A 13,424-nucleotide genomic window follows, 5' to 3' on the forward strand; every position below is an offset into this window, starting at 1 on the left:
TGCCAATTCACATTTTTATAAATGTAATTTGAAAAATGAAATCTACATAGGTGATTCTTTCACTCGCTGAAAATATTACAACATCACGTGCTAACACTTTGAATGTTTTGTTTAAATGCATAAAAATCCGCAGTCTATTTGTAACTCACGACTTTGACGATCAACCATCATTATTAGTGCTGCTTGCGAAATACAATCGTATATCGCGAACACGCGAATTGCGCGCGAAATTAATACAAGAACAAGCTGAGGCAAAAAAGAGAAAAAAGTCAGCCCGTCCCCATGATTAATCAATTCACCAGAAAACCGTGCACGGGCTAATAAACAATATCATCGGTTTCGATTCTCTTTCGCACCGCGGCTGACTGGAATTCTTTATCGGTGGGCAAACGATGTCTGCCTACCAACAATCGATCGCACGCAACACCATCACAAGGTTTATTAATAACGCGCCTGGAACGGTGAGCCGACTGAATAATCGAACATTATAGACGCGGTGATGCAGTTATGACCGGGACGGGGTTTATTGTTTTCTCGTGTCGCGATCGAAGGTCATAATGAACGTATCAGAACAGAGGCCGATCTGGGGTGGCCGGGAAACGCGGCAACATCTAATTACACGTCGCTCGCAACACCTCTAACCCGTTGCCCGTTTAAAACCTTTTGACGCGTCGCTTTATAGATCCATCGGGGACCGTTTTATCGCCGTTCAAGGTTTCGTCGATTCGACGATGTATAATTTATGCAGCGACACGTGATTTTATACGACGGAAATTCTCGTTTGTTCGTGTTGATAGGTTCGCGAGGATGATTCGCGAGAGTTGACGTAAATGGAGAAATTGAAATAGTAAATGATCGAAGCGTCGAAAATGAAAATTTCCAACAAGGAGCGTGTATTTCGATATTTACATACAGAAAATCACGATCGTGTTCCAACGATGGTTTATTGACATTTTCTAACGAACGTGTTATTACGCGCGCTAGAAATGGTAGATAACGTAAGTGTAAAGACGAAGATTCTCAACAAACAAGGCATATTTTGACGTTACGCGTTTCGAAACTTTTCCTTGCCAATAACGAGACTCGATTATCTCGTGCAAGATGGCAAATATAAATACTAGAACTTCGTATATCAAAAGAAATATTCAATAAATATTGACCCTTGAAAGATGAAACGCTTTATTTTGAACCACAGTGTCTGTACATAGCTTGTGATAAATTATCTTTTAACCGATAAAAATGTCATACGCGATCGCTGTAAGGAAAGTCCATTAAACTAAATTCTATCTTTTATTCAAACATCGTCCATCCGATTGCAAATACAAGTGCGATATGCCAGGAAATTTCGAACAGTGGAATGTTGCGACATAAGTAGGAACAGAAACGACGAATTAATATTCTGGCGGGAGCGAATGACTACCTTTTCGACAGAACATGAATCAGGATTCAACGTCGACACCGCTAAAAATTTACGCCGTGTTAAGCGCAGATCGAGCGTCAAGGAAGTTAAACGAGTGGAATAAACGGCCCATTATAGGAACGAACGCGAATTGCCGCGATTCTCGCATTAACGTCCCATTCCCGTTTTCTCTCGAACGACACAGGCGTCCATCGTACTTAACAAATTACTGGCAAATGAGGAAAAACGAGGTAACCGGGTAGAAAGCAGCCGACGCGTTGTCCGTGCCTAACTTGACACGCGTTAATTAACAATTCTGCCTGATGCACGCTTGTGTACGTTGCTTCGACTGAAACGAATCACCGTAACGCTCGACGAGTTCGATTACGAACGAACACGCGCAACTTTGACTTTTGACAATTTACATCAGAGAAATTTGAAAATTGAAGCGAGTTCGAAGATGAACGTAAAACTGTATGAAAATTTGTTCCCTGCTACTCTGCCATTCTTAGTTAAAATGTTCTATCTGTGATTCTCAAACAGAAGAAAACATAAGTTTTACCATTTTGTTCGTGCAATTTTTATATTTCTTTATTTCATTTAAGATATATAATATTTGGTCGTTTTATAACAGACCGTGTAATATAATATAATATAACTTTACTGAAAAGTGAATAAAAACGGGCGAGACGATAAATACTTTAATTATCTTGAAAGATGAAAAAACGTTTGATAAGACATTTTAATTACGTAATTATTCTTACCACATTTTGTATAAATTTTGCATCGTAAAAGGTTCCATTCTATTTCGATTAGAAATCTTTATGCGGAATTAAAAAGAAAAGAAATTGCTTGCATTCCTCGTAACGTACAAAGGTTCGGAATTAAGAGGTTTTCTAATTAGACTAACAACGTGCATTTCGATCACAGATAAAATTCCATATTCCTCGTTCGTTGCTCGTATCGTTGAACCGCGATATCTGTTGCTCCGTATAAACGAGTTGCTCGAAGTGGACTCGATACTTCAAAGACAAGTATCGACACGAATATGCATGTCACGATTACGGCATTCGCCGATGTATTTCCATATCCGACGGCTGTTCAAGGTTGCCGTTTGAATCGCCGTCCGATATCTGGTGGAGCTCGGTTAGAAAATACCTCGTGCATCGTCCTTCTCCTCTTTTCACTTGTCTTTCAGTCCAGCTAGATAGCCAAATGAACCGACGTAAATCACCGTCTAGCTAGTTAATCGAGCCTGTTCAAAACCAGTTTTACGACCGAGTATACATACTTCCGTTGTTAAACGTCTCGTGCACGAGCAGAATTATTCGCGAATCGAGTCACGATTTTCCACTCCGCTCTTTTGTCTTTGCCTATTTTCACGTGGATGCTGGTGGTTTTAAGGATTTAATCGCGCAATACGAAAGTTCTAGCGTATAAATCGCTGTATAGAATATTATCGAGGTCGTTTTGGCTCCATCCTGCTGCAAACCTCGATCTTTCGTATTTCGATCTTGTTCTCGTTTCTAGGGGGGAAAGAAAGGAAAATAAAAAAAAAAAGACAGAATTTCTAACGTTTCGAAAGAATATTTAACGTAAAATCGAAACGAGAAATTACTAATTAAATTATTAATTAACGTGACAATTTTTCCACATTTTGCCCAAACTTGAGATACTTTGAAACATTCAAAAATTACATTGGAATTTAAAAAAACGATAGACAGAACACAGTGGCAAGGTTTAACGTTACGTATCCTAAGATATAGTTGGAATTTCTTAATTGCATTTTTTTTTTCTTTCGTCCGTTGTCGCATTTTTGTATTCCTTATTTTCGAACGTATTAGGTCATCCCATAAGTTCGTGCCGACTTTTGCGTATACGTTTCATGTGTCGATTTATAAACATACGACGATAAGGGACCAATGCACTTGAAAAATGGGAAGAAGTTGCGCAACGAGAGGTGGATTACATTTTTTCGTGAAACTGAAAGGTATGTAAACGATGTTTACATATATAACCGCTCGAAAAACGGAACGAACTTATGGGATGACCTAACATTTCTCTATCGAATACATTTCATTCTCTGTCGCGTTTCGTATTTCACAGACAAAATGTTTTACGTTAAAACGATTATTAAGACGTTACTGCAGCGAGCGAATAAGTAGCAATTATCGTAAGTAGTTGCGGTTAAAACGTAATTATAGTTGTTCGATTATTGCAGTCTAGAACACAACGATGCGAAAGATGGTATTAAATTAGTGGTTAATAGTATATCTCGAAGCGAGTTTCAATCGCCCATTAAATTCGACTTCTTTAAAGACAGAAGCACCGTAATTTTCTTCGTATAAAATATAATATTCCTTTGTTGTAACAAAATGAGTTACGTCTTATTTGTCTTAATATGAAACGACATGATTGCAGTTCGGGCGAATGAACAAAACGGGTAAACGAAAGTCAACTAAAAATCAATGAAACTCGAGTCAATTTTTGATTTCTGTCGTAAATTCGTATTCGATCGATATTCTCAGTAATACGTTTCTATACTCTGACGTGTGAAACCGATGTATACTTTTTTTCTTTGCTTCTCTTCTTTTTCTAATAAGTAGAAACTATGTTCTCGTAGAATATCACGCCACCAATAACGAGTTGAAGTTTATTTCTAAATCGTAGATCGCTTGGAAATTGTCCAAAACTAAATTTGGCGAATTACAAGACAATGCTACTCGTCGCTAGACTGCGGATATTTATACAAGTTCATAGCTTTACGAATATAATTAAAAACTTGGAAGTGGAATAAAAGTTTGTTTTGTCCATTAAAGTGCTATCGGGTATTTGATATATTTTTATATATCCATATTTGCTGTAAACGCGCAAAAATCAACAACCTACGTATCAGTCCGGGCTAAAACGTCTTGCAACCGGCAGAAAAAATTCCACGAGCCTCGAAACATTCCTGGAAATCGCGACATGGTTGATCGACGCTCGTTGGTCCCGCATTCACTGCCAGTTCGCTGTTCCACGCTCGTTTCAGTGAAGTCGAAGCACAGACCCGCGTGCAACGCGAGACACGTGCGTTTGACAATGTTTCGCCAAACCACGAACATTCCCCAGGTGCATTGAAGGCCGCAAATGATCGAAGGGCCGTCGACCATTCGGCCAAAGGAGCACAGCGTTCGGTCGCTAGGTACGCGAGGGTGGCTTCGATGTTAATTGAAATCATTGAAATCGTAAAACAGGCCGGCCGAAAGGGTGCTTGCTCTTTCACCCCGTGGTAATTCCACGAGGCGTCAAGCGGACCGGCAAAACGTTTGTCGCATCTCGCCACGTTCGTCCGCTTTAATAAAGGCAAAACGTCGCGCGCAGACACGGGAATTTCCGCAAGGGAACGAACGAGGAGAAACGCGAATCCTCCGCGTGACGAGAGAACTCGCGTGAAAACGCTATTTCTCCCGGTGAATCGAACGGGTAATGGGAAATTTTGTTTCGTTCGAGTCGACCGTGAAGGAGGTACGAGGTTTGGGGTTGATGATTTGCGGCAACTCGAGCAAATGCAGCTGGTATCGACACTGATTGAGCGTGATTCTTGAATGAAACGGACGGAGAAGTACGGATGGAGTGCAACGTTTCTGAATCGGCGAGTAACTACGACTTTTTCAAAGAACGGAAAGTTATTGCGGTGTATGAAATACGATTGAGGAAAATAAAGTTGCGTACCGTTTGAAAGAGGGTGCTGTTAATGGAAAATAAATATGCGATGGGAAGACGAAGATGGAAAAGCGATTTAAGCGTAATCAGATTGTTCTGCGTGGATTTTAAATTTGCACTAAAGATATAGATGCCGCGCAATCTCGAAATGCCACGCAATCGTGATAAAAATTGTATAATAAATTCGCTATGAATACATTTTGCGGTCTTGTATACGATGTTCCGATTCAGTCCAATATTACACAAACGATAATGTTCTGCAATTTAGTGAAATGCGGCAAAAGAATAGGACAATGCAGTGTACAAAATAGGCATTTCAAGAATTTTAAATATTGCCGAAATTATCGATACGATTAGTAAAAGCACGTGTTGCCATCTATACAGATTTGCTAGAAACTATATAACGTACATATATCGATTTTTAATAAATTAGGATTCTTTCTTACCGATTGAAACAGTCCCGATAAGAAACTTCTCGAGAAAATAAATAAAATACAAAATTTTAAAAGCTAGCAGTGGTAAGTCATAAACAAATCCTAATATGTATAAGCGAAGCATTTAAACACTAATATTAGTAAGAATTTGTTATAACATTTACCATCAGATGATATTACCGATTCACAATACAGTAGTCAACACCGGTCAATAACGGAAGACGGGGAAATCTTACTTATCGGAAGAAGATAACCAGTTCCCTACGTTACCTTATAAAATATTTGCTTACACGATGAAATCATAGAAAGAAAGACCGATAACACGAATTAATTCATATTTCAAGCACTTTTATATACAATACAAAATATGAGCATGAAATATAGCTATTTTTTGCATATATTTCACAAAGTACAATCACAGCACACGGAATGGTGTATCGAACTTTATCATCGATTTTCTTCGGTCATTTGTTCTATTAATTTATGTTCTTCTTCAAATTTGTCTTGCTCTTCCGACTCTTTCTGTTCTTCCGACTCTTTTTGTTCTTCCGACTCTTTTTGTTCTTCCAACTTTTTTAGTTCCTCCAATCTCCTTTTCTTTTTCAAAGTTCTTTTGTGTTTTGTACTTCCCATATGAATGTTCCACTGATGATATCCAATAAATATCCTGTCGCAGATCTGTCAAGAAAAAATGCAACCGTATAATTGTTTCCAATCCAAGAATAACCATATATCGACGATTAATGGTTAAAAATATAAAAAAAATTTTTACATCGCAATAATGTCTTTCCTCGTTGCTGTTGTCGGTAAATTTTTCGTTTTCCACCGTCTCGTTCAGAGGTTTCTGTGTAGGTTTCTCCCCTCTAAGCACAGCTTCGATTATTGCCACAGCTGGTTCGTACACACAACTGTTCCACTGATCCAGATTAGTGCAATCTAATGTATAAATTGGCGGTACCTGCAATCGTTTAATCAAACAGAATTCAGAAATTCCGTCAAACTTAATAAATATATTATAACACATAAACGCATAAAGAACATTATATCGTCTTTAAATAAGATATTTATACAGTTGAATCATACCTGTCTATCGCTGCGACGAACTAAACGATTTCGGATCCATTTTTCTTGCCTCCTCGCGTACCTTTTTGTAACCAGTTTTAGGTCGTCGATACCCTTTTGTAGTAACTCCTGACCCTTTAAATAAAACATTCCTCTCTATACGTCGATATAACACGACTCGTGGGAATATAATATAAATTTTATATTAGCTCTCTATCGATCTTTCCCGTTCGAACAACCGACGCGTCGGATCCAAAAAGAAACTGTCATCGTCGTCGTACATCTTCCCAATTTCTTCGTCTTCCAAACGATATCGGTGATAATAACAAGAGAAAACAGTTTAAAAAAAGCTCTTCGAACGTCTCTCTCTCTCTACTGCTCTTCGATCATCCGCAACTGTTCTTCCACGACTCACGCCACTAATCTCGCAACTTCAAACGCATATGGCAAGGTAGGATTATTCGACTCGAGCTAAGTAATTTGTCTTGCAATTCGCCGATTCGTCATACCCCTACTGTCATCCTCGATGGGACTGTTCTATCTAGTACTTCGTCATTTTTCAACGTATGCAACGATCCTACCTTACTACGTGTATATGTATATCAAAAGTCTGTCGAAAGACTGACGCGCAAAAACATTCAAAGGAAGACGATGGAATGTAAAAAAGAAAAAGAGAATGGACGCTCCACTCTTGGAACCGCAACATCCAACAAGAACATCGAGCATCCCCTTAAAGGCCTCTCCCTTCGATTCCATTTCTCTCTTTCTTCCTTTCTCTAAAAGATATAAAACGTCTGGTTCGTGCAACAACGACGCGCAGCTACGACGAAGAACGTGACGACGTTGCAGTTCGCCGCTCCTGCTTACCTTTTTCTCTCGCTTCTCATCCTCGGGCAACACGAGGTAAGCGTGAAACTCCTTGAAGCCGATGCTCTGAAAGATGCCCTTCGTGTAATCGGCTGACCTGGAATGTAAACATTCGCCGAATCGTGTCTGCTCTCGCACAGCCTCTCTCCGCCCTCTTTCGCTTCGCTCGCGCCGATCACCGATTCCATTCTCCGCCAGCTTCTCTCTGTCTCACCTGTGCGTCCGTGCCTCATTTTTTCCCTTACTTTTCTCTCTTTTATCGCTAATTAACACTCGGTGACCGGTGAGCTCGCAGATCGTTCGATAAGCATCGTTCTGGCTAAATTACGATCTTCGTCGGTGGCGCGTGCGCGAGTTAAGATACGCTTTTTACCGGAGATTTTTGCACTTTCCATAATTTCAACGAATTAAGCATACCTTACAAGATATAGATATACAATTTCAACTTCAAACGAAATCGCGTATCCTAATAAATCTCAGCAGCGTTTAGCGTCTAACGTTGTCGGTGGATTCCGGGTATGAACCGTATCAAACAGGAAGAAATTCCCAGACGTTTCGCCAGCTTTGCAGTTAGAGTTTCGTAGTAAGGTTCGAAGGACGCGCTGATACCGCTGCGCGTCTAGAAAAATACTTTTAGCCGTTTAACAGCGTTAGATCTAATAAACCAGGTTGCGAAAGAATCAACGACTCTCATTAACAGTATCTACGCAATTTTATCTACGCAATTTCTATGAAATAAAACGACTATCATTACCGTTATCTCGATCGTTGATATATCGAGTGTCACGTGAGTTCTTTACACCTTGCCCTGGGAACCGCAACAGATTGAAACATACTACACGCCGTGACACTTCATTTTTCCAAAATATTACATTATATTTGCACGTTTCTTTCTCTGGCAATATTATCTAAATTATTCGCATCGTTGAAGATTTTCTAAGCCATGAAATTAATAAAAAAAATTAATAAAAAGTTTAACGAAACATAGGTCACCGATGACCACCGTGGCAATCAGCCACGCGTTAATTAGCCACGTCATTGTTTCAAATTGTTATTTTCAAAAGACATTTGCGAAGGCCTTGGTTCCATCGTCTTTAAATGTCGTCTGACAAGCACGTTCTCGGGTCAGGTTCTCGAGTGGTGATCGTGTCTCGGTTGGCGAGAGACTGCATTTTGCGGGCTAGCTGTCTTATCATGGGTGGATACTGTGGATAGCGATAGCGGGCGAGGCGAGGCGAGGCCTAGCTTACGTGGCGGGAAAAGTCGAAGCCGTGGCCACGGTTCACTTGCTGGCACACGTGTCAATGCCAAATATGCGGCTGCCAGTAGTGCAAGTAGAAAACAGAATCTAACGATGACGTGGGTGTGCATGTGCACGCGCGCGTATTACGCGAATGATGTTACGGATATCGACAGACAATCACGATAGAAACTTCATTTCGAACATCTTATTTCTGGTTAAGAATGATCGAGAATAGATTTAGCTACGATTTAGGCTTTACGTAACGGCAAATTTGGAATCTGAAGTGGATTGTGTCGCTTATATGGCTGACTAGGATGACTTGTATCGCTTGGATCACTTTTGATCGACGTCTTTGTGGTCGTAGTTTGTTGAGAAATTAACAATCGTTTTCCAATTGATTGATGATATTTTTCAATTTTAGTGTGAAATACATCGAACGTTAGGAATGTAGAGTTACCGATTTATATGGAGTAGCGTTTTATTTGCTACACGAGTCGCTCAGAAACGATAATTAACCGTATATATCGAGAAATATATAGAGAGAAAATCAACGATTTTTATAAATGTTATCTATTTTAATTCGTCTTGGAAATTAGGATTGTTCGTGTCATTTCGTTCGAATATAACATTTAGGGAGTTAACGATGTAAGGATACATTGTTATTTTTCATTTTTGTTATACACGTTTCAGCATCGACTGCTAAAGTCGCTTGCCGGCTATATCGCAGTTTCGTCATCAATATTTAACAGACAGTCCACGAAATTTGTATTTTTAGACGACCATCGGGAAGTACATTAACATCATTTTTTATTACGATAGCGCACAATGTGTCGAAATACGTCGAATATACGACATATCGTTACCTTCTTTGACACTAGAAATACGGAACTATTGTATATACATTACAAACGAAGATTAATGATTCCATTAGAAAACTAAGATGAAAAGTTAATATCTTTCCAAAAGTCATTTTTCTTCGAAACTCTCGATGTCAGTTATATTTTTGCCCACTATATAGAAATATCTATCTACTCTTTCTAAAATTCTATAATAACCTTCCATTATACACGCTCTTTGTATTTTTCGCTTCGCACTTCTATAACTTATTTTATAATTTATTTGCAAGAAAATATTATAAATTGTAAAATCTGATATATATATATATATATATATATATATATATCTCCATTTCCAAAATAAATGAAACAAGCGAATTATTTCCAATTGAATAAAGAGATAATACTTGGACATAGTACAATAATTGAAAGTATCGTACATCGAAAATACCGATCTGATAATTAATCAAATTAAATGAATATAATGCTAATCAAATTTTGTCTACAGTGGTTACAATAATCTTACAATATAATAATACTTGAGATAATCAAAACGAAGCAGACGAATGAATATAAAACAAAGATTATAATTCGCGAATAAAAAAGAAGATGCATATATTTGTTGATTAGGGACTGGCTTTTTAATATACAATTCGAATTTATAGCGTGCTGATTCCATAAAATGACGATAAGTGCTATGTCTTGCCATTAAGATACCATTAATTTGTACGTCTTGATAAAATTCACATATCATTATTGAAAATGAACGAAGTATTCAGAGACTTACGAGTAGTCATTGATAATTAAAAATTTGAGATCGCATTTCCTGAATGTTCTAATTTTGTTGTCGATCCAAAATTAATGCTGCATCAATAACAGTATCAATAACAATTGTCGTTTCTTTGATAGATCTTCCTAAAACGGCAACTTTGAAAATAATAGAACCTTACTATCTTTGAAATTCCGGACATCTATGAAACGCGAAGCGATACCAAACTTTTAGTCAGCGACGTATATTTACACGCACAGACGTACAATGAACTTTTTTCTCGTACAAACTTCCGTCTAACCTTTTTGAAGTATCCTGTATAAAAATGTTTCATACATAAACTTTTTGTGAAATCCCCTCGAAACGCCCTCTGTACAAACATTCCTCGTATAGAAAATTTTTGCCCATCTATCTTTTCGAAACGTACTGTATCATAAAACTATACGGTGGTCGGTATCTTTCGCCAGGCATCGTAAATCTGTTCAAATTAATGCGAATTGACTAACCCTGCGACATTTCGATACTTAATACATCAACTTAACAAACCGTTTTAGATCCCTGTTAAATGTATTTACAGAGAACTCGTTAACGTTTTTTTCCCCCGTTTCTTGCCCAACCGTATCAAAGATCACGCTAATTTTCCACGATACCGAATGCACGTGTCTCGCCGATTGCCGTTCTTAACCAGCGCGACACAGTTTTATCTAAAAATTTCACGTTTATCATTTTCGAGAGAATCGTTATTAACGAACGGATAATATCGTAATAACATTGATATTCGCGTTAGATATACAATTCAAAATTAATCAGAGATGCGCCAACATTCTTGCATCGGTTCACGATAATTCCGGTGCCAATAGCAGGTGTGTAGCGATAATGACAACAGCCACGTACGGTGATAGTAGTGGCAAAAGTAATTAAGATAAGGACGAGTGACAGTAATCATTATCACGAATACATAAATGCTTTGAACTATTTTTGCTACTCGTTGCCAGGCAGACGTATCATTTACTTTTACACACACCCGAGGTTATCAGGTTCAGAAGAGATACATAATATACGCTACCAGTTGATAAGTATTTAGACACCTGGTAATTTTACCAATTTTATATTCCTCGTACAATGATTATTAATATTCGGATAAAGATTCCTCTATATATTTGTTGACGATAATGCTATTGAATTAACTGCTTCTTAATATATTTGAATACTTCTTGTAGTTGGTAGAAAAATAGATGTTATTCGTTTAATTTACATAGCCTTTTGTATAATAGGCGATTAATTCGATAATGGTAAAATTTAGAATCGCAAATGAATTCGGACAATGAGCAATTTACATTAATTTTATATACGAGATACGTATATGATATATATATAAATTTATATTAATAGGAATATTAATAGGAGTCACTGGATAGAAAGGATCTTTAAATAGAAATTATGCTTTCATGAGCTCTTCATATTTTCGAGATTGCAATAAAGAAACGTTTCTAAATGTTCACTTTAGTACGTTATTAATATTAGATATTATCTCACAATGCGATTAGCGAAAGTTGATAAGCTGAGAATATTCAGCATGTTACGTATACGACAAGGTGTATTTCTTTCTCTTATCAAACTCTATCGACTGGATAGAAATTGTCAGTCGATTAATGGCTACAGATTTGGTCGAGAAATTTTTTACATCGATGCTAATGAACTTTATACGTGTCATTTCACACTATTTCGTAATGCATATCGTTTTGCAACTCTGTTACATTTTGTATAACCGTATGACATCGATGTTTTATATCTTCTAATATCCCACAGTTATAATATGCAAAGTATTTTTAAATTTTTACATTCGGATAATTGAAAATTTGTAATTTTGAATATTTCAAACCTCGGAAGTTCGGAATTTAGAATATTTGAATGCTTTAAAATCTTAAAGTTCTTCTAAATCTTCTAATATCCCACAGTTATAATATGCAAAGTATTTTTAAATTTTTACATTCGGATAATTGAAAATTTGTAATTTTGAATATTTCAAACCTCGGAAGTTCGGAAGTTAGAATATTTGAAAGCTTTAAAATCTTAAAGTTTGAAGTTTAAATATTTAAAGACTTGGAAGTTTGTAATATTAAAAATTTAGAAAATTTGTAAGAGTAACTTAATGAATAAATCTCAATGTTCATTAAAAATTTTCCAACGCTTCGTAGAAATATTAAAAACCGATAAAACACGATTTTATAAAAACCATGATAACATCAAGGAATTATAAGACAGTGATCGATTCATGGAACATGATAACAACACGTTTCGTGAAACACGTGAAAAGAAAGAAGGTCAAATGCTGCTCGGGAGCTGGTTATTTTCCGGTTTTTCCATGATTTGCAATGAATGGAATTTGCAAGAAACTGACTTGATTGATCATGAAAATTCCGAACTCATCGCGGGATCCTCTATTCTTCGCGTGTCATGCATTATCAATATCTTATCGTGATTAACAGAATCATAATTAACGAATCCATTCATAATGAGCGAAAGATTTTTAATTTGCATATAAATACGAGTTACGTGGCATTGAGGAATAATTGAACGATCGGATTCGCGAGAAATATTGTAACGCTATAGGTATTCTAGACTTATTTCCTCGTATATGGAAAACAGCGAATACAACGAAATAGGAGTTTTAAGAATGCATCGAGGAAAAGATATAATTTTAAATATTCAAACACACGGTATAAATAGATGTGTCTCGTAATTTAATATTAACGATACAGATATCAATAATAATTTCTCTTAGTTAAATAAACATTCTACGAACAAATTTCCTAAAGAAATCCAAAATTCTAAGCCGATTTTTTTTCAAATTCTTGAATATTATGCGATGCGATGAGATCTGTCAATCTAATTCTAAGAAAAATGTATCTATCAAAAAGAAAAAAGAAAGAAAAAATTCATGAAGCTAAACGACCTTTTTATGCTATTTTTAACTGTGTCAAAAAACCATCTGTGCTTATACACATTCAAATGAAAGAACAAACTGTATAAACACCGGTGCAATTACCACAACATCCAAATGAAGCATTTATTCGAGTATCTGATATCGAGGATAGAACTAACAAAA

The 13,424-nt window shown here is 36.9% G+C and overlaps 1 protein-coding gene across 3 annotated transcripts in view; it reads right to left on the bottom strand.

The window, feature by feature from the left end:
- Window positions 1-5,869: 5,869 nt before the first annotated feature.
- The window catches only part of LOC100650049 (tRNA dimethylallyltransferase), a 116,513-nt gene continuing 108,958 nt past the window's right edge, over window positions 5,870-13,424 (bottom strand). For all 3 annotated transcript variants that reach the window (XM_003398825.4, XM_048409853.1, XM_012313451.3), the window contains exons 6-9: window positions 7,468-7,564; window positions 6,622-6,735; window positions 6,311-6,496; window positions 5,870-6,216 (exon numbers count right to left, since the gene is read on the bottom strand). In XM_003398825.4, coding sequence (XP_003398873.2) covers window positions 5,986-6,216; window positions 6,311-6,496; window positions 6,622-6,735; window positions 7,468-7,564 — 628 coding nt within the window. In that variant the 3' untranslated portion in view covers window positions 5,870-5,985. The remainder of the gene's footprint in view (window positions 6,217-6,310; window positions 6,497-6,621; window positions 6,736-7,467; window positions 7,565-13,424) is intronic.

Source organism: Bombus terrestris, chromosome 11, assembly GCF_910591885.1.
Source record: "Bombus terrestris chromosome 11, iyBomTerr1.2, whole genome shotgun sequence".
NCBI classification, from domain to species: domain Eukaryota; kingdom Metazoa; phylum Arthropoda; class Insecta; order Hymenoptera; family Apidae; genus Bombus; species Bombus terrestris.